General features: G+C 56.5%; 2 protein-coding genes across 5 annotated transcripts; one reads left to right on the top strand and one right to left on the bottom strand.

The window, feature by feature from the left end:
- The first annotated feature begins 3559 nt into the window (after window positions 1–3559).
- PTGDR2 (prostaglandin D2 receptor 2) lies at window positions 3560–14427 on the top strand. 4 transcript variants are annotated; one of them, XM_077861814.1, is made up of 7 exons: window positions 3560–3968; window positions 4103–4159; window positions 5275–5397; window positions 7284–7403; window positions 7540–9606; window positions 10263–10389; window positions 11753–14427. In XM_077861814.1, exon 7 carries the CDS (start codon window positions 11761–11763, stop codon window positions 12961–12963), a length of 1203 nt encoding a protein of 400 aa, XP_077717940.1. In that variant the 5' UTR covers window positions 3560–3968; window positions 4103–4159; window positions 5275–5397; window positions 7284–7403; window positions 7540–9606; window positions 10263–10389; window positions 11753–11760; the 3' UTR covers window positions 12964–14427. The 4 variants fall into 4 exon arrangements, with proteins under 4 accessions (XP_077717940.1, XP_077717939.1, XP_077717941.1 ...); XM_077861813.1 differs by lacking the exons at window positions 4103–4159; window positions 5275–5397 and having other exon boundaries at window positions 3568–3968; XM_077861815.1 differs by lacking the exons at window positions 3560–3968; window positions 4103–4159; window positions 5275–5397 and adding an exon at window positions 6498–6645.
- On the bottom strand, window positions 14228–20074 carry CCDC86 (coiled-coil domain containing 86). Its single transcript, XM_077861817.1, has 4 exons — window positions 19464–20074; window positions 16829–16958; window positions 15268–15342; window positions 14228–15074 (listed from the first exon to the last, which is right to left on the bottom strand). The coding sequence occupies exons 1-4, from the start codon at window positions 20024–20026 to the stop codon at window positions 14955–14957; spliced, it is 888 nt and encodes a 295-aa protein (XP_077717943.1). The 5' UTR covers window positions 20027–20074; the 3' UTR covers window positions 14228–14954.
- Between the last annotated feature and the right edge of the window lie 53 nt (window positions 20075–20127).

Here is a 20127-nt window from a genome sequence, read left to right as displayed (position 1 = left end):
TGGCTACAATTAATAAGTCAGGAAATGACGGATGTTGGCGAGGATGAGGAGAAAGGGGAACCCTCCTGCACTGTTGGTGGGAATGTGAACTGGGGCAGCCACTCTGGAAAACTGTGTGGAGGTTCCTCAAGAAGTTCCTTATGACCCAGCAATTGCACTGCTGGCAATTTACCCCAAAGATACAAATGTATTGATCTGAAGGGGCACCTGCACCCCAAAGTTTCTAGCAGCAATGTCCACAATAGCCAAACTGTGGAAAGAGCCCAGATGTCCATCGACAGATGAATGGATAAAGGAGATGTGGTAGATATATACACAGTGGAATATTATAACTCATCAAAAAAAAAAAAAAGAAATTTTTCCATTTGCAATGACGTAGATGGAGCTGGAGGGTATTATGCTAAGTGGAATAAGTCAATCAAAGAAAGACAATTATCATGAGATCTCACTCATATGTGGAATTTAAGAAACAAAACAGATCACTAAGGGAAGAGAGAAAAGATGAAATCAGAGAGGGAGATAAACCATAAGAGACTCTTAATTATAGGAAACAAACTGAGGGCTGCTGGAGGGAGAGGGGTGGGGGGATGGGGTCACTGGGTGATGGGCGTGAGGGAAGGCAGGTGATGTAGTTAGTGAGCACTGGGTGTTATATAAGACTGATGAGGGACGCCTGGGTGGCTCAGCGGTTGAGAGTCTGCCTTTGGCACAGGTTGTGATCCTGGGTCCTGGGATCGAGTCCCACATTGGACTCCCTGCAGGGAGCCTGCTTCTCCCTCTGCCTGTGTCTCTGCCTCTCTCTCTGTGTCTCGCATGAATAAATAAAATATTAAAAAAAAAAAAAAAGGCTGATGAGTCCCTGACCTCTACCTCTGAAAATACATTATATGTTAGTTAATTGAATTTAAAATTTAAAAAAAGATAAAAAGTGTATTTCTGACCTCAAATATCTAAGATAATCACTAAGTATTAAAATAAGGGCTTTACCTCTGTCCAGTTCTGCTATAAGACTCTTACTATAAAGAAATATGAATATTGGAAAAAAAAAAAAAAAGTCTGGCTCCAATCGAGCCCCTCCCTCCTTCTAGCCTTGGCTGGGGCACATCCATTTCTGGGATCATCTTCCTGCTTGTGAACTGGGGATGAGAATGCTTGCCTCATAGTGTGGACAGAAGGATGGGCAGTGACCAAGATTGGGTGTGACAAATTCTACACGATCGCGATTTAGTGCTTGAACTTCATTGTGATTAGACCTGAAGAGGGGGAAGCTTGGAGGATCGCCCTGGGTACAGAGCAAGCGAGGCACAGACTGGGGTGGTGGTGGTGGAAGTCAGACGTGTAGGAGGCACAGGGGTGGTGGTGGGAGTACTTTGTTGAGGCAGAAGGGAATTTGGGGTGAAAAGGGCATAGGGCTGCAAACAGTGGATTTCAGGCTCATTGGGGTCCCCAGAGGGGTAAGAGCTGTTGAGGTGGGTTTTTCCTGAAGGACAGTGGAAGGCTTTAAACTTTTTATTTTGAAATCATTTCAGACTTACCAAAAACATTTTCCATATACCCTTCACTCAGGTCCTTCAAATATTGTTAAAAACAGGACAAGAGGCCCCTAATGGAGTCACTTATGCTAAGCCCCATGTCAATAAAACAATTAGTTTTGGCTCTCCCAGAAATGGAAGCTTAAACCAGTCAAAAAAAAAAAAAAAAAAAAAAAAAGGAATCCCCTGATTAGTACTGGCTAGTAATCTGCTGCCCAACAGACCACTGCCATCCCCTAAAGGAAAGTGACCTTGCAATTAGCCGACTAGTGGAAGTCTTTTGGGGCAGCTCCTCGGGGCTGCCTGACTCATGAATGGCTGCATAAAGCCAACAGGACGTTTAAACTTTACTCAACTGAATTTTGTTTTTTTTTTGTTTTTGTTTTTGTTTTTTTGAATTTTGTTTTTTAACAGTGTCTTTTTATGTTTGTTTTAGTTCTTTTGCTTTCCATATGTATAGAGACACCCACATCCACACTTTCTTCCGTGACATTTGAGAGCTGTCTGTAGATGGCTCTCCTCTTACCCTGAACACTGCAGTGTGGCACTTCCTAAAATATAAGTAAAATGATCAAAACCAGGAAATCCACATTGGTAGAACACAAATGTCTAATTTACAAACCGTATTCAATTTACCAACTGGCCTAGTCATGACTCTTACAGCAAAGGAGAAAGCTTTTTTCCTAGACCAGGATCCAACGTGAGGCCAAGATCACGCTTCCTTACCCTCCTCCAGCCTGGGACCATCCCTCTGTCATTCTTTGTTCTTCATACCCTCGATGTCTTGAGGAGTCCAGTCACGTTACAGAATGGCCCTTGCATGGGTTTATTTGGTGTTTCCTCCTGATTAGACTCAGGCTATGCATTTTTGGCAGCCGTATGAGTTTGCTAGGGCTGCTGTAACAGAATAGCATAGGCACACGGGGGGCTTCAACGATCGAAACATTTTCTCACAGTTCTAGCGGCTGGAAGTCCAAGATCAAGGTGTCAGCAGGTTTGGTTTCCTCTGCAGTCACTCGCCTCGACTTGCAGAGGGCCGCTCCTCCCCTGTCCTCACGTGGTCTTTCCGCTGTGTGCACACATCCCTCGCGTCTCTGTGAGACCCCATTTCTTTTCCTTATAACAACACTGGTCAGATCGGATTACAGCCTATCCTCACAGGCTCACCTCTTAAGGCCCTGCCTCCAAGTACGGCCCCATTTTCGGGTGCTGGGGGTTAGGGCTTCCACATATGAGTGGGGGGGTCACAGTTGTGCCCTTCATGGGCAGGAATAGCCCGGAAGGGACGCTGTGTCCTTCTCAGGACATTCTCTCAGCAGGCTCACCGTACTGGTTTGTCCTATTAGTGCGGAGATAAGTTTGAATGCTTGGGTAACATGGGGTCTGCTGGGTGCCTCCGCTGTACCATTACTGTTTCTCTTTGCACGTGGGAAGTACCTGATAGGGAGACCCTCCGAGACCCCTGTGTGCGACCATCCTGCTCCTCAGCAGACATTCACCCGGGTGTGGTGGTTTCCCGGCTCTATCATCCCTTCCCCCTGTGCCTGTGTCCTGCTGTAGCCCAGAGCTCTTGCTGAGGGCAGCGGTGGGAGTTTCAGGCGGCGGAGAGAGCCCCAGCCAGAGGAGCTGAGAACCTGGATTCTATTCTGCTGCTCAGGAGTGAAAGGACCTTCTGCCATCTGTAACGTAGGAATGGGAATGATTATGGTGGGGATGAAACTAGATACACAGAAAGCTCCATGTGCGTGAGGGCAGCATGTCTCCTAAGGGCCTGGAAAGGCAAGAAAAAAACAAGGGAACTTCCTAATGGGTAAGGGCAGAAGGATGTTTTTATATTTTGTTTTTTTTTTAAAAGATTTTATTTATTTATTCATGAGAGACATAGAGAGAGGCAGAGACACAGGCAGAGGGAGAAGCAGGCTCCCTGTGGGGAGCCCGATGTGGGACTCGATCCCAGGACCCCAGGATCATGCCCTGAGGTGAAGGCAGACGCTCAACCACTGAGCCTCCCAGGTGCCCCCAGAAGGATGCCTTTGAGAAAAGTTGTGCCAAACTGTCCTGGAAGGTGGGGAGGGGGAGCCCTGAACACTTGGTTAGGATTCCGATTCTTGCCCTAGCTCACCGGCACTAGAGCTCATCAGCCGGAGAAGGATGCCAGCTCCCCGGCTCACCCCACCAGATGCTTATGACATCACACATGGTTTAACCAGCGGTCCAGGGAATGGTCCCCAAGGGAACGCATCCCCCAGCTTCCTTGGAAAAATCACCCACTCACTGACTCGATTTTCTCATCTGTGTAACGGCGGGGGCCAGGAACAGTGCCTGCCTTGTAGGCTTGCTGTGAAGATGAAGTAAGAAGACCCACGGAGGGCAGCTGCATCGCTGGCGTACAAGAGCAATACAAGCCACCACTGTTTTGATTGCTGAGGAAAGAAGGTCAGATCAGAGTGACCTCACTTGGGATCTTGGCTTCCCACTTGGCCTCTTTCTAAACCTGTTTGTCTATCTCTTAGCTTTTTACATTTCTTTTTTTCTTGTTTTTAAAGTGGGGCTTCAATTTCTTTCTGTAGGATGGAATTAGGAACAAGATCAACTTGTGGGTGCCGAGAGCCTGAAGGGCTCCCTGAGTGAGTCCCCATTCTGCCTGCTTGTGAGAGCCAGGGACAGAGAGAGGGTGCCCCAGGGAGGAGGACTGGGCCTCTTCCGGCTGGAAAGACAAGGGTGGTTATGAGGTTTATATGAGCTTATCAGGCAAAGTGCTTAGCTAGCTACCTGGCACACAGTAAGCACCCCATAAATGTGAGATGTGAGATACTGCTACGTGTACTGGGGTGAGTGGTGTGGCCCTCAGAGGGTATGTCCACACTGTAACACCTGGAGACTGGGAAAATGACATTGTTTGGAAAAAAGGGGCTTTGCAGATAAAATTGAGTTAAGGATCTCCGTGAGATCGTCATGGATTTGTTGGTAGGGCCTTAATCCAGTGGCCAGTGCCCTTAGGAGAGACACATGGGGAGAAGACCATATGAAGTGGAGGCAGAGCCTGCAGGGATGTAGCGCCAAGGGAAGGAGCCCTGGGGGGTACCAGAGTTGAAGGAGGCAAGGGAAGAGCCTTACCTTGGGACCTTAGTGGGAATGGTCCTGCTGAGTCCTACATGCCAGACTTCGGGCCTTCAGAATGAAGGAACAGCACAGTTCTGTTGTTTTCAGCCATCAGGCCAGTGGTATTTTGCTATGGCAGCCCTAGGGTGCTAATCCACGAAGGCAGCTTTTACAGGGACTGACAGGCATATGTATGGGCCTGAGAGAATCAACAATAACAGGAAGTTCTTGTGTGGTGCCCACCATGGGGGAGAACAGTCAGAGTGAGTGGCATTAGGACACAGGCAAGGACGCATCCAGAACGGGTCACCCTATGTCTACCCGCCAATACTAGAGATTCATTCTGTTTAGCGGACATTCACTGGGGCCCCTGCACACATCAGGCCCTCTGCTTGGCTTTAGTGAGGAGCTGATGAAATAGGAACAGTCTCTGTCCTCAAGTCGTGAGGGTGGAGCAGCTGAGTGAGAAAGTCAGCACAGAGGGCAACAAGGCAGTATAGAAAGTGAGGCAGGGATGCGGGAGCGAGGAATGGGAGGTAGGGTCTGAGGGGATCAGCAAAGGCTTCCCAGAGAAGGTGACCTCTGGGCGGGGTTTTAAAAGGGTGAATAGGGGGACAAACTAGTACTTGTTGTGCCCAAGATTGTGAATCCGAGAAACCACCGAGAAGCCGACACCGATGCAAACACACGAGGGTTTATTTACAAGCTTGGGCTTGGGTCCAAGTGCACCCGACACAGCGGAGCCAGGGACTTGGACCCCGAGGTGGGTTACAGCAGGGTTTTTATGGGCTGGTCTAGGGGATTTTCAGAAGGGATGGAAGAATTTCTTAAGCGCTGTTTTCATTCCAATACGGGACTTTCGATCTCTGTCAAGGGCGTTCTGTGGTTTTTCCTGTAAAGTTCAGCTCTTATTCACAGGGGCCTGAGATGGCTGTACTTGTGCTAACACTGAACTTAAGGCAGAATGGCCTTAATTTTCTCGGCCTCCACAGTATTCTCAAGCTGGGAGCAAACAGTATAAGAGGAGCCCAGAGATAGCCTGGCCTGCACAGGGTGTTGGGAGGTGCTGATAAATACCAATGGATGTGAGCTATGACTGGGGAGTGCCAGAAACAGAAGGGGAGAGGTGCTGGGACCAGACCACCCAGCGCCTTAATGGCCAACACAGAATTAGGCCTCCTCTCGAGCTCCATCTAGGCTTTCCGCAAGGTCAAGTCACATGGCCTCCCTGCTGCTTGTGGGCGACGCCAGGGCCTCCTGGGCAAGGGAGTTGGTGGAGTCTAGGGCAGGTTCTACCTGCTTCCTGCTATGCCTCTCACTTCCTGTTTGATGAACTTCTGTAAAAAAGTCAGAAAGGAAAAAGGAAGTCTACTTCCTAAGGTAGGAGCAGGGGGAGAAAGTGGGGAGAAACGGGAAGAAGCTGGGGGATGCATTCCCTTGGGGACCATTCGCTGGACCGCTGGTTAAACCATGTGTGATGTCATAAGCAACCTCTTGGGAGCCTGAGACACTCAGTGTCTGGGAAAGAGGGACTGCAGGATGGGGCAGGGGAGAGGACTAAGGGATTCCACCCAGCAGCCGTGTAAAGGCGCTGGGGTGGCTGGAGATGACGGGGATGCTGGGGATGAGGGGAAGGTGCAGGCGCTGGTGTCCTCCCACAGGCTGCAGAGACCCAGGAGTAGTCTGCTGGGCTCGGGTTTGTCTCCCTGCCTGCAATGGCTGAGATCACAGAGATGGACCTGATTTCTGCTCTCACTGGCTGGGACAGCAAGCTTCAGGCCACAGAGAAGCTTGTGCTTCAGGGACTCGGGCCTGTGCCCAGGGTGGGTGGGAGGAGTTATTGGACAGGTGGCCAGGGCTGGGCTGAAGACCCCCCACCTTTCCCCAGCCGCTCATCCCAGGGCTCGGAGAAGCCCACCCCATGTGGCCCCGTGGGCAGCTACATCCCCACTCCTCAGGTGGGGACACCAGCTTCCCTGAGAGTGAGGCTCCTGAAGCTCTATACCCTCAGGTGGGCCCCTCTCCCCTCCCTGGGCTCCCACACATTCTATCCGGGGAAGCACAGCCCCATTGGGGCCCACAAGTCAGCATCGCTGCAGATGGCTGCCATGACAATGACCATTCCCGCCTTGACCGCCTGGAGCCCAGAGGTTCTGCGGGTTGCTTCTTAGCACGGCCTTCTTGGCTCCCAAAATCAAGTTTGCAGCAAATGCGGAGGTGGAAGATGCAAATGTAATGTCCAGAGTCAGGAAGAGGTTGACATGGAAACCCAGTGCACTAAAATAACTAAGTGGCAGCTGGCTCTTGCATCATCCCTCGGTGGCCAGCTCTGGGCTGGGTGCTGGGCTCAGCATCCCGACACTCACAGCAGGGAGGGGAGGCATTCAGGAAAGCTCCTGGGTAGCAGTGAGCAGCTCTCCCGTGTGGAGCTGCTGCTCTCTGCTCCCAGCACCCCAGGCCTAAGGACTCTGACTCTCCTTTCTGGGGGGATCAGTGTTCTCCATGCTCTCTTCAGTACCGGGGGCTGCTGGGAGCCTGACAGAAATGCAATGTGACCCTCTGGGGGAGAGGCCCTGGGCTTGACCTGCCCTCTGGGAGGCCCGATGTGTGCTCAGCTGAGCTGAGAATTGCTGGTCTGTCCTGTTTCAGGCACTTCCCAGAGGACCCTAGTCACCCTCTACCAGACTCTACCCTCCTTGAAGGACCCTCAGCAGTCCTGGGGTCCTCCTCCTGGCAACACCAGCCTGACACTGTGGAAGGCTCTACAAGGTTCTCCGGTTGGATTCTCTCCTAAAACCCATCCTGAGCTCTTGATGCCTGGTCACTGGGGCCCCTGGTCCCTACTTCCAGCCAGCAAGCCCCACCTAAGGCTCCCTTCCCCTCTTTGCTTCTGTCTACCCCCAAGGCGCTCTCTGAGGGGCAGACGCTGGCTCCTCGTTCCTGATGCTTTTGCCTCCCGGTCCCAACATCCTACACGCAGGGACCCAGGGACCGTGGCACTGCGGCTCCACTCCGGGAAGAATGCAGAAAGGTCCATCTCCCCCGTGGGAGTGTAGCCGAGGGGCCAAAAGAACCAACGTTACTGCCTCCTTGGCGGGATGAGCACTGGGTGTCATACTATATGTTGGCAAATCAAACTCCAATAAAAAAAAAAAACCTACAAAAAGAAAGAAAGAAAGAAACTGTCTTAGGGTCTCGCACATCTGGACGACTTTTGTTTGTTTTAGCAACTTTCATAAGTGACTCCTCAGGAGCCAGCACAGGGATTGCAGGGTTGGCAACAGGAGGTGGGGAAAGGTCAGAGGAGTAGAGGTGTCAGGTAAGGAGGCCATTAGCAGGGCTGCTGCGGGAGGTTGTGCAGATGTTCACTGCACAAGGGTGCCGGATGGAGGAGGCAAGGGAGGGCTGTGGTCCTGAGAGGGGGCTCAAGCCTGACACTCCCCTGCCGAAATGTGCCCACAGGAAGGAAGGGGGGACTCTTTCTCAGCCCCAGGAGCAGTCTGTGCACCAATCCTTGCGTTTTGGGGCAGGGGCTGTACAGAAGGAGTCCCTCTTCAAAATTCTACTTGACTGCTTGTGAAGTCACTTGCCCAAGGTCACACAGCTCGGGGGTGGCAGAGCCAGATCCACACGCAGGCACTCTGGCCAGACTCCCTGAGCTCGCCACCACACTACACTGACTGCCCGGCCTTGGAAGATGTCCGTGGGCCTGCAGGTTGGGGGTGGAGGTGGGTGGGGCGGGGGCACTTTCTCCAAAGCAGGATGGAAACATCTGCCCGTTTTCTAGGGAGGGCTGCCGGCACTCGGCACTCGTCTTGGGAAGACCAGGCCCTCCGTGACCTACAGGAAAGGAGACTTCCCAGCATGATACTCTGGATAATCGAGTCACTTAATGATCTGCCATCTTGGGCTGCCATAAAAAAATGTGACCCTTGTCAAAAGGTCACAGGTTTTCACCCATTCTTCGGTCAGGATCGCAGGTTCTCCGCAAGTTGATTAAGTGCCAGGCCCCGTGATGGAGCCTGGGTCTAAGTGGAAGATTCCTGCAGAGTCAATCCCCTGGGAGGGAGTGCCCTTGCCTTGATGTGGAGGCACTGAGTTTTTAGATTTGGTTTACTCAGTTTCACTTCTGAGGTGCTGGGACGCTAAGCTTGAATGAATGGTTCCTGACCCCAGGAGGCTGGGTCCTTGAAGACCTGGAGAACAACTAAATGCAAACTCGGATGGTTCTGTAAGCTCATCTTAGGGCTCTGAGCCCATTTTAAATCAAAGCTGTATTGCCCTTGCCCTACAGCCTCTACCCCCTCCCCCCCAGGGGAGAAAAGACCTGTTTTCCATGAGCACTGACTGTGTGCCTGGCACTCTGAGCGAGGTTCAAGCTGCCAAGCTTTTTGGGGAGACAGACGGCAAAACCGGGGCCCTGCAAGGGGAAGTGGCTTAGCTCCCAGCTAGGGCTGCAGGGGCGGCCTGCCTTCTGCTCTCCCCACTGCTGACCCTGCCTTCCTGAGGATTCTGGGGTCAGGAGAGGGCAGCCCAGGCCAGTGGACGCATGCACGAGATGTCCTCTGCCTCGTCCACCTTCCCTACACGGCGGCCGCCTCGATCACAGCCCCTCATGCACACTTCCATTCCCCCACACGCACCCGCACCACCCTGGGGCTTCTGCAAGCCTCTTGTGGAAGGGGATAGGGGTGCACAGGGGCTGCCAGCAGTTCTGTCCCTTTCTCATTGATGGAGACTAACGTTACTAGAATACCAGCGTGACAACTCACCCTCTGCTGTCCCCGCCTCCCCACCCCACCCCTAAACACACACACACACACACACACACACTCTGGGGCGGATAGCCATTTCCTCCCTCAGCCTCACTCCCCTGCCTCTGCCTGCCTGGTGCCACAGCACCTCCTCATCTGGCTGCCAAGGGGAGCGGACTGTCTCCAGGGCTGGAAACCTGTGCTCCTTCTGTGCCCAGGTAAGGAAGTGATGGCAGAGGGGTGGGCAGCCTTAGTGCCCTCTCTGAACCCATAAAGGAAGGCACAGTTTTGCCAGGGGAGCAGCTCCTTACAGCTAGCAGAGAGTCGGGTTTACCAAAGACCAGGGGGGACAAGCTGCTGGAAGAAGGGAAGGGCATGGAAACCACACAGGCAGTGTGGGTGGGAGCATTACAGGAGCAGTTTTAGGGTAACCGACTCGAAAAGCTTGCGTTCTCTACCCCTAACCCACACCAGAGCAGGATCCTAGCTGCTGGGTTCCCTGGGGATCTCAGTGGGCTGTCTCCATGCAGCCAGAAAGATCAAACTGGATGGGTCCTGGGGGTGTAGCAGGACTGTGTTCTCGGTGTCCCCACGAGACCTGGCCAAGGGGCTGCTGAAGGGAATGTCTTGGTGCAGAGAGGGGATAGTGCTCATTTGTCTGCTGGGTGGAGTCCCAGCTGCTTGCTGCTGCTGAGCCACGATGGGCAAGTTGCTATGTTTCTGAGTCTCAGTTAACTCCTCTGAAACACGGGGTTTCACATGATCACCGTGTTGCAGAGTCACTCTGCAAACTCTAAAGCTTGGGAAGCATGAGCATTCTCAGGGAGCACAGGCCCCGCTGCTCCCCACTCACCTACCTACCTGCGGTCTCCAGCTCCAAGGGCTCATCTGCCTGGAAGAGTCTAGTTTGATTCCCAGGGGCCTCACCTCACAAAGGACCGCAGTACCTGGAGAAAAGTGCGGATTTCCTCATCTTAGCCAACAGTGTTTCCCCTGGAAATGTGAGTACTAAAGACCATCCCCCACTTCCCTTGCTTCTTCCTCCATCGAAGCTCCCTTATAGCAGGAATCAGGGAAGAGGACAGGCTGAGCCCTAAACAGTTGCTCCTCTACTTGCCAGTGTTATTTGGGTGGCTTGGGTCTCAGTTTACTCCCCTGTAAAATGAGATGGAGTGAAGTTCTGAGCCTTTCTTCTCGAGTCCTGAGCCAGAGAGCACCTACGTAAGGGGCCTACTGGAGTCGCTGGCACATCGTGGGGCCCCAGAACAATCTGAGTCCCCAACCCCTGCTGCCTAGCCCCTAGTTCCCTAATTCTTGCCTGCAGCCTCCCCCTCTGCTCTCCCCAGTCTCAACCAGCTTTGCATCCGGTGGTCTTGGGTTTTTGAGGAGGCTGTGGGTGTGCACATCTGTCAGACGCTGGCTTCCCCAGCATTTACCTGAGAAGTTGCTCAGTTAATATCTGCTGAATGAGTGAGTCGCTGAGCAAACAGATGAGCAGGCTGGGCTTCCCCAAGGAGTGGGGAGCCGGCACATGGGCTCGGCTTCCCCGGGTAGGGGACAGTTCTCTAACCCTATTGGGCCTCCAGGGCCCTAGTCTGGTAGTTCCTCATGCCCAGCTCTCTCCTCTCTCTTATCTTATTTCCTCTCCAACTACCAGAGTAGGGGCTGGCTCCACAGTTCAAGGCTAACACACCCAACCTACCCCTGCTGTGGGAGCAAAGGGCCAACTGGAGAAGCTGCAGAGCCAAGATCTGAGCGTGGGACAGGCAGGGAGGGCACGTCCCTTAAAGGCACAGGCTTCTCCCACTCCCCTTCCCCAGGCCAGCTGACATCTCAGGTGGGGAACGCTGCAGGGATGGGGAAAAGGAATCCTGCGTGGCCTGGCTTTGTATCCGTTTCCACGTGACCCGAGGGGGCCTGCGGAATAGCGATCTCAACGCCGTGCTCGCTCAGGCGTACATATACTAAAATAATCTCAACATCGATGCGGTGCTTTCCGCGCGCCGGTTCCGCTCTCAGTGCTCATGTCTGTAAACTGGCCGGACACGCCCGGCAGCCCTAGGAGCTAGGGCCGGTTATGAGCTGACATCCACGTCACAGACGAAGAAACAGGCTCGGGAAGGTTAAATGGCTTGCCCGAGTTTGCACAGTGAGCGGGGTGTGTGTGTGTGTGTGTGTGTGTGTGCAGCTGGGATGTAATTCCCCCCACCTTACTGTCTTTGCTCAATTTCCCTGATCCCTCCCCCTGTCCCCACCCTCCAGGCTTCATCTCTACAGTTCACGGGTGGGATTCCAACGTCCTGGGGGAGGGGGTCCCCCGCTGCCAGGCGCCACCTACCTCAGTGCCCCTTCTCTCCGCCACAGAGCCTGCCATGTCGGCCAACGCCAGCCTGAAGCCCCTCTGCCCCATCCTGGAGCAGATGAGCCGCATCCAAAGCCACAGCAACTCCAGCATGCGCTACATGGACCACGCTTCGGTGCTGCTGCACGGGCTGGCCTCGCTGCTGGGCCTGACGGAGAACGGACTCATCCTTTTCGTGGTGGGCTGCCGCATGCGCCAGACCGTGGTCACCACCTGGGTGCTGCACCTGGCGCTGTCGGACCTGCTGGCCACCGCCACCCTGCCCTTCTTCACGTACTTCCTGGCGGTGGGCCACTCGTGGGAGCTGGGCACCACGTTCTGCAAGCTGCACTCCTCCATCTTCTTCCTCAACATGTTCGCCAGCGGCTTCCTGCTCAGCGCCATCAGCCTGGACCGCTGCCTGCAGGTGGTGCGGCCAGTGTGGGCGCAGAACCACCGGACGGTCGCCATGGCCCACAGGGTCTGCCTGGGGCTCTGGGCGCTGGCGGTGCTCAACACCGTGCCCTACTTCGTGTTCCGGGACACCATCCCGCGGCTCGACGGCCGCATCATGTGCTACTACAACGTGCTGCTTCTGAACCCGGGGCCCGACCGCGACGCCACGTGCAACACGCGCCAGGCAGCCCTGGCCGTCAGCAAGTTCCTGGTGGCCTTCGTCGTGCCACTGGCCATCATCGCCTCCAGCCACTTTCTCGTGAGCGCGCAGCTGTGTCACCGTGGCCGCCGGCGGCCCAGCCGCTTCGTGCGCCTGGTGGCGGCCGTGGTGGCGGCCTTCGCGCTCTGCTGGGGGCCCTACCACGTGTTCAGCTTGCTGGAGGCCCGAGCGCACGCCGACCCCTCGCTGCGGCCTCTCGTGTGGCGCGGCCTGCCCTTCGTCACCAGCCTGGCCTTCCTCAACAGCGTGATCAACCCGCTGCTCTACGTGCTCACCTGCCCCGACGTGCTGCGCAAACTGCGGCGCTCGCTGCGGAGCGTGCTGGAGAGTGTGCTGCTGGACGACAGCGAGCTGGGCGGCCCGGGCAGCGGGCGCCGCCGCCGCTCCTCTGGGCCCCGCCAGGCCCCCGGCGCCCGCGCGCCACCGCCCCCGTCCGGGCCCGCACGCCTGCTTGCCTGGCTGCAGGGCGGCCGCGGGCGGTCAGCGCAGAGGGCCCGGTCCAGGTCCCAGGACGAGAGGGGCCCCCTGAACCGGGCGCTGAGCACCGCGTCGGGGTAGAGCGCAGCGACCGGGCACAAGAGCGCCCCGGGGGCGGGCAGGCGAGCCGGGCTCCGCGGCCCAAAGCGCCTCCGGGGCCTCCGTCCCATCTAGAACCGTCAGGGCCCAGGGCGGGCGCCCGGATTCTGCACTTCACCGAGCTCCCAGGAGGCGAAGTGAGCGCTGCTGGTCAGCGGACCCCAGGGACCAGCGCAGGCGGGAAACCATAGATTGCTCCGACTTGAGAGGGGTGGCCACCCCTTCCTGGGGCTCAGGGCTCAGCTCCGCCTGATGGTCGGAGGGGGAAGGAGGTAAAGATCTTCACAGGAAACCAGCGATTGCGTTTCGGAGTAGCAAACCGGGACAAAGGTTTGGGAAGCACTGGTCTGGTCTAACTTGTCACGCAGTCACCTACCCCACGTTTGTTGAGATGCTCGATCCCAGGGACGGGTTCTGTCAGCCCCAACTTCTACTCATGATCCAACTGAGGCACACACAGGCCGGGCCACTAGCCCAAAGTGCAGGGTCTGCATACTCACTGCTGTGCATGCCGAGGTTCCATTGTCCCTTAGTAAGTGCAAAGCCCCCCCCCCCCCCTTCCCCGGACATACCCAAGGTACTGAAGGTCTGGCTGTAAGGGGCCCCATATCTCTACCCTTCTGACCCGGCACCGCCCAAGGGGGTTTATAAGGTATCGAAGGTACCGTGGTCAGCCTGGGCTAATCCAAGTGCAGCGGGCATCTCTGCTGAAGGTCTTCTCGTTCTTAGTATTTGAGTGTGCGCAGCAGCCTCCGAGACCACAGCACATGACATGTACAGGCCGGTATTCCATGGGATGCCCCGTGGGCAACGCTGGTAATCCTCATGTTCCCAACACCTGCGTCCCAACCACGTAGGGGCTGGGTGGCTGTCCCTTCCAGGGCGTGGATGTGACGGCCACCTTGGGCCTCCCTTGTTAGCACATCCACTGCGCCAGGTTTCCTCTACCCACCACACACCAGAGGACAAAGAGCGCTGCACTCGGGTCTGTCCCGGGGCCTGGTGCAGAGCTGTGGCCAGTAACTGGTGGGTGAAATGCTAGTAGAAGAGTGGAGGGAGAGACGTTCTTGGGGTCTGGGTCCAGTGCTGCCTGAGCCACTCCTGGCTGGGGGCCTGAAGGCGGGCGGCCAGCTTACGGTTTCCGCAGCAGGGGCTCAGCAGACTGAACACACACCCATCTTATCACCTTGCCACACTCCCTGGGACCCTCCCCTGCTTCATTTGTAGCACTTCTCACAGTCTGATACACAATACTATTTCCTTGTTTATTAGGTTTTTTTCCATCAGAATGAAAAATGCCCCTTTGTGGGCAGGGGCCTCTGTCTGTATTCCCCATACCTAGAATTGTGCCTGTACACAATGGGTGTTCAATAAATATTTTTATTACAGACTGAATGGTCTGAGTGAATCAGATGCCCAGGTAGCCTTCTCACAGTCCAAGAGAGGTGAGAGCGCGCTGGGGGGGCGGGGAACGTCATTCCCCGCAACCTCCTTCACCCTTCCGTGTTGAAAACTCGGGGAAACCGGGTTCCAACAGCTGGGTGACAGGGTCAGTGGGCTGCAGAGATGCCCAAGGCAGCCTCTGGGATGGTGCAAGGGGAACTGGTTCCTGACTGCAGTCTCCTGGTCAGGGGCGAACCTGTGACCTTGAGACAGAAATACACATTTTGAAGAGTCACCCTCCAGCTGTCAGCTCCCAAGGAACCAGAGAACTGACTCTTTGTGGTTGTAAGGCACTTGATGAAAGAGGAAGGAGGCAGGGGTGGGCTGAACCTGTTCCCTCCTCTAGTTCTGCCAGGCTCCTGGCTTCCTAGGGCTTGAGAGCCCTCAAAGGCCTATAGCCTCTCTGGGGTGGAGGAGGGTGGCACTAGTGTTGGAGTACCACATCCCACAGAGGCGTGTGACCACTGGCCCGGCAAGTGCCGAGTCTGACATAGCGGTTGGTCACAGGAGACTTCTGGGTTGTCCTGAGCTCAAATCTTGGCTGCTGGCTGCTGGGACGGCTGTTTCTGCAGCAGCGCCAGCGTATCCCTCTTCTGAATGGAGCGAAGCTGTTTCTTCTTTGCCCGCTTGAGCTTGGCGGGGTTTCGGATCTGGGGGTGGTGTGAGAAGAGGGCATTAGTAGGTTGTAGTCTCTGCCCTGTGCCCCAGGGGGAAGGGAGGCTGCCCCACAGGGGTCTGGATCACAGAACAAGGAGAGGTCTCGAGGCAGGGGTGTCGAGGCATCTCGAACACAGTGCCCAGCCTGGCTGCGGTTCAGATCCCCGTGAGCAAGACAACACTCACCACTTGGACAACCTCTGCCCTCCGCTCATTCTCCAGGCGGCGTTTCAGGTTCTCAGCCCGGCGCTGTTTCTTCTCCTGGAACACACAGGGGGATGAGGATTTGAGTCTGGGAGCTGGGACAGCCCTGGTTGCTTAGGTCTCAGAAGAGTCAGAGCTGGCTGAGTTCCCAAGGAGAGGAAAGACCTTCACCTTAGTTCAATTGTTCCTGGTGGTATGTGGGGGGAGGGCCAGCAAGGAGATATGCCTGTGCCCGTGGAACCAGAGGCCCACTGTGGTGGGAAGTTCCTGACTGCAGCCAAGAAGTTGGGCACCTGGTCACGTAGCCTAGATAGGATGGTGGGTAGGGGGCAGTGAGACACAGGTGGCTCCCCCCACCTGGAAGCTTGGGCATACACAGTGGTCTCTTTCCTCCTTCCCACCCTCACAGGGTCCCTAAGGTTTGCCCAGGTGTGGGGCTGGGAGGGGTGGAGGCCATAGGGAAGAGGCTCCCGAGCTGTCTGGCCCTGACTCAAGTCCTGCCTCTGCTACTTCCAAATGGGTGACCTTGGCCAAGCTGCTGAACCTCTCTGTGCGTCAGGTACCCGGCCCAGGGGGGACACTTCAAAGATGGATCTAGGTGGAGTCTTTCTCGGGAATGGGAAGTGCGGTGCCTCCTGGCTATGCTGCCTGCTGTCCCTGGTGGGGCCTGAGGCCACGGCATGGTCAGGAGAGCAGAGGTGGCCTGGGCCCCAGAGGAGGAGAAAGGAGAAGTAAGATATGGGCTCCCGTTGGGGGAAGGGTTGGGCTGGGGGCGCTCCTGGGGGGCGGTGACAAGAAGTCGGGTCTTGCCCAAGAGGGAGTCAGGGCCACACAGGAAGTATGATAAGGAGTCGGCACACAGCAGCAGCCACAGTCTGCAGGGCCTCAGCCACAGGCTGGACTGGTGGGGTGACTCAAAGCAGGGGATGGAGGACTGAACGTACTGGCCTAGCCCCTGCCCTCGGTGGCCAGGTTCAGGGTGAGGTGTTTGACTTCTCCCGTGCCCTGGGATCACTAGGCAAGTAACATCCCTGACAACCCCAGGCCTGGCGTGCTGCCTGCTGGGGCTTCCTGGAGACTGGAAGGGGTCGATGGGAACCTCTAAAGGGGCATTTCTGGCCTGGGGATGAGTGTCAGGGAGCAAGCTGGAGGGAAGCACAGGCACCCACCTTGCTGATAAGTGGTAGCTGTTTCTTGGAGAATGATGGCCACAGTACGAGGGATAAGCCTTTCTCCTATGGAGGTGCGGACCCTGAAGCCCATCTCACCAAATGCTGCTATCAGCAGTGAGAGCCACCATGGGGGTGGGGAGCAGGGGGACTTTGTCCTGGGCTCCTCCCCATACTTGAGTCTCTTACAGAGCCCTGGGCCAAACTGGACCTTCCACTGGGCTTTCCCACCCTGCAGGCCATACTGGACTTCTGCTTCTGGCCAGGCTCCCCGCCTCCCTGTGGCAGTTAGGTGCCCCCTCCAAGGCCTATTACAGCAGTCACCGGCTCAGCTCCCTGAGCTCCAGCCTCAGCCTGGTTGGCCGGCCCCTCACCTGCTGGCGTTTCTCCTTCTCCTCCTCTAAATGCCGGGCGAAGTCCTTGGCCAGCTTCCTCTCCTGCCGTTCCTTCATCTTCTGCTGCCAGGATGTACGCAGGGGCTTGCTCTGTACCATCTGGGAGAACCTGGATGGGAGACCAGGGATGAGTGCTCAGGTCATCCATGGGAGGCCCCCATGCCTCTTCTTCTCTCAGCTCCAGGCTCTGGGCCTTCCTCCTCAGAACCCAGGCAGAACTACATGCTCTCCTGCCTGCTTGCCAGGCAGGCACCCCTCTGGGTCTGCAGAAACGGGGGCAGGAGTGGGCCCCTATCATGCCAGCTGCCATTTCTTAAGCCCTTGTTATGTGTCCCTTTTTACAGAGCAGCAAACCCAAGGCTCAAAAAGGTTAAGTGCCCCAAGTCACCTTGTACCTGAATGGCTGTCAAGACTGAAATCCCTGTGTCTGTGATGAAAGGCCAGACCACACAGTCTTTCTGTAAGGTTCTGCTGCTTCTACCAAGCCAGGTCAGCTTGGGAGCTGATGTTTCTGGAAACAGGGCTCACTTCCTCCGGGGGGCAGCCTGTTCCACCTCCTCAGAACGGCGTGGGTGGTATGTGAAAGTGTGGTGGGCATGAGAGGGTATCAGGGGACGTCTTGGATTTCCCAAGTGTTGATAGTGACATCACAGTCCCAGGAGAAATGGGACTACCTCAGTAAGAATGCGTACCGCAAGAACGTATGGGTGGAATAATCAATCTAGGACGTGCTGGGAAATATTCCAGGAAGAAAAATAAAGGAAGGCATGTCACGGAGCAAGACGAAGCAAGACCACTGAGCAGGTGAGGAGAATGGGGAGGGTCATGGACTTTGCTCTCCCCTTTCCTGTAGGTCTTTCCTCTTGAGCTATCCGAAGCCCCTCTGGCTGCCCTGTCCTTAGCAAATCCTCTCATAGTGGCCTTTTTTTGTCTCCTCCACCAATTTCTTGACTTATGAAAGAGCTCTTCTCCATCCACTTCCACTATATGGTGCTCCAAATGGTCATAGCAGGCTGGCAGGCTCGCCCTAGCTTCTGAAGGCTGCAGGGCACACAGGACAGAGCCCATTCCCCTCCATGGGAAAGGGTCAATAGGGTCAATACTGCTCTTCTGGGTCATCTTCTCCCCTTCTTGGTCTATAGGAGTCTAGTACACACAGCCCGGGGCTTGACCCCACGCCTATCCATCTTCAGCCTGGTTCTGACCCCAGGAACCCCTCGACTGCTCTCTCCCCCTCTCCCCAAGGACTTCCTGCTGAAGACCTGACATCTTAAGCACAGGACGACGGGGCTGCAGCACACATAGCCTCCCTACCCGTCACGAGAAACCCAAAGGGACAAGGCAGCGAGGACCTGGACACACAGAGCCGCAGTTCTGCCAAGCAGAACTTTCTGTTAATGGTGGAAGGAGTCTACACTGACCGTCTGGTAGGGCAGCCACTATTCACACTGGCAGCTGAGCACTTGTGATGAGGCTGGAGTGATGGAGGAATTCAGGGTTTAAGTTTTTACACTTTAATTAGCTTCAATTTAAATTGCCACATGTGCCTGGCAACTAGGCTATTGGGGCAACGCAGTTCCAGAGCACCGGTTTTACAGGGCGGTTGAAGGCAGACAGGCCTGGGTATCAAGGCCTGGATCCACCTTCTACTACGTGGATGACCTTGGACAAAGTAGCTGGAGTTTCAGCGACTTCCCACGTTAAACAGAGACGAGAACGGTTCCTGTTCCAAAGCATGGCAGGAGGACTGAGCCAAGAACGAGACTGGAGAAGCATTTTAGCACCGTGGTCTTGCCCGTGGCAGGTGCTCAGTAAACAGTGACCTTCAGAGAGGGGAGATGACACACACCTGAGGAGCCCCGCGCAGGTGGCATTTGGTCTGAGCACGGAAGGGGAGGCTGCGTCCACCGCCTCCGGGCTCGCTCACCACCCGCCGAAGCTGCTTCCTCAAAGACCCCAAACATCAATTCACCGGCCCTTTGGCCACAAGACCGATCTGTAGCTTCTGAACACGTTCTGGTTCTGCTGCCACCGCCTCCTCACTGGTCTCTGCTTTCACCCCTGATGTCGTAGGGTCTGATACCCCCCCCCCATTTCTCTGCACAGCCTCGAGTTCCCCACATGCAAAACGGGGATAACCCTAACACCAGCTGCTTCCCAGTGCTGCGGACGGAGGCGCACTGGTCCCTCTGCCTGCAAGGCCCCTCGCCCTGGCGGGTCCCTGCCGAGATGCCTGGCCGTGTTCTACCCCGCACTACTCTTCCCCACGAGGGGCAAAATCACCGTAAGGGATGCTGGCTGGTTTTTATCAAGCAATGTCTGGTTTCCTTGAATCTGCTTCCCTCACTGCAATGCTTGTTGAATGAACACACAGATCCAGGGCTCCAGGAGAGCATCCCGGAATAACCTTTGTGGGCACCGGCTCGCCCTCCCTGAGACCCCGGAGCATTTTTACCACGTTGTGATCATAATCACCTGCTTGTGTGAGCACCTGCCCCCCCTCCCCGCCCCCCCCCGCGCCCTCTCCCTGCAAATCTGAGCTCTCTTCATCCCTGGGTCTGGCTCCAGGCTACACCGGAGAACCGCGTCCCCGCGCGGCCGTCCCCAAGGTCACCTCTTCTTGGAGCCGTCCTTCCACAGCCGCCCCGACTGGGGCCTTCCCTTGGGGATTACAAGGGCCGCCTCCACCTCCTTCAGCTTCTTCGACGCCGCGGCGTGGGCGGCCGGGCCTGTCCGCTTCTTCGCCCCGAGGTCGCTGCTCCCCGTGCGCGTGGCCGGGGCCGGCCGGCTCGGCTCGCGCTGACCCCGCGGGGAGCCGGGGGGCGGGGGCCGCGGGGGCTCCGGGGGGCCCAGCCCCGGCTGGTGTCGCGGAGACCCGGGGGCCGGCTCCGAGTCGAGCTCCCGTCGGGCCTGGGGGAAGCCCGCGGACTCCCCGCGCGGCCCTGGCTGGAGGCCGGGGGGCTCTGGGGCCGCCTCCGGAGGCGTCTGGGGCAGCTCCGGGCCGGGGTCTGCGGGGCCCGGCGCCATCGGGGGCGGCCGCCGACCTGCGTCCCGCCGCACAGCAGGTGCTCCCGGGCCCGGCTCCGGCTGCCGCACGCTCCCAGGGCGCCCGGGCTCCCGCGCGTCTCGTGGGTCCGACCCGGATTCCGCGTCGGGGCCTTCGGGGCGCGCGTCCATGGCCCGGCCGGACGGCCCCGAGCCCCAGCTCACGTGCGGCCTCCGCGGCGGCGCGGCCCGGTGACGTCACAGCGCCGCGCCGGGCGCCGCGAGGGAGATCT

The sequence above is a fragment of the Canis aureus genome, chromosome 21 (assembly GCF_053574225.1).
Source record: "Canis aureus isolate CA01 chromosome 21, VMU_Caureus_v.1.0, whole genome shotgun sequence".
Lineage (NCBI taxonomy): Eukaryota > Metazoa > Chordata > Mammalia > Carnivora > Canidae > Canis > Canis aureus.
This window is presented reverse-complemented; position numbering and strand designations above follow the sequence as displayed.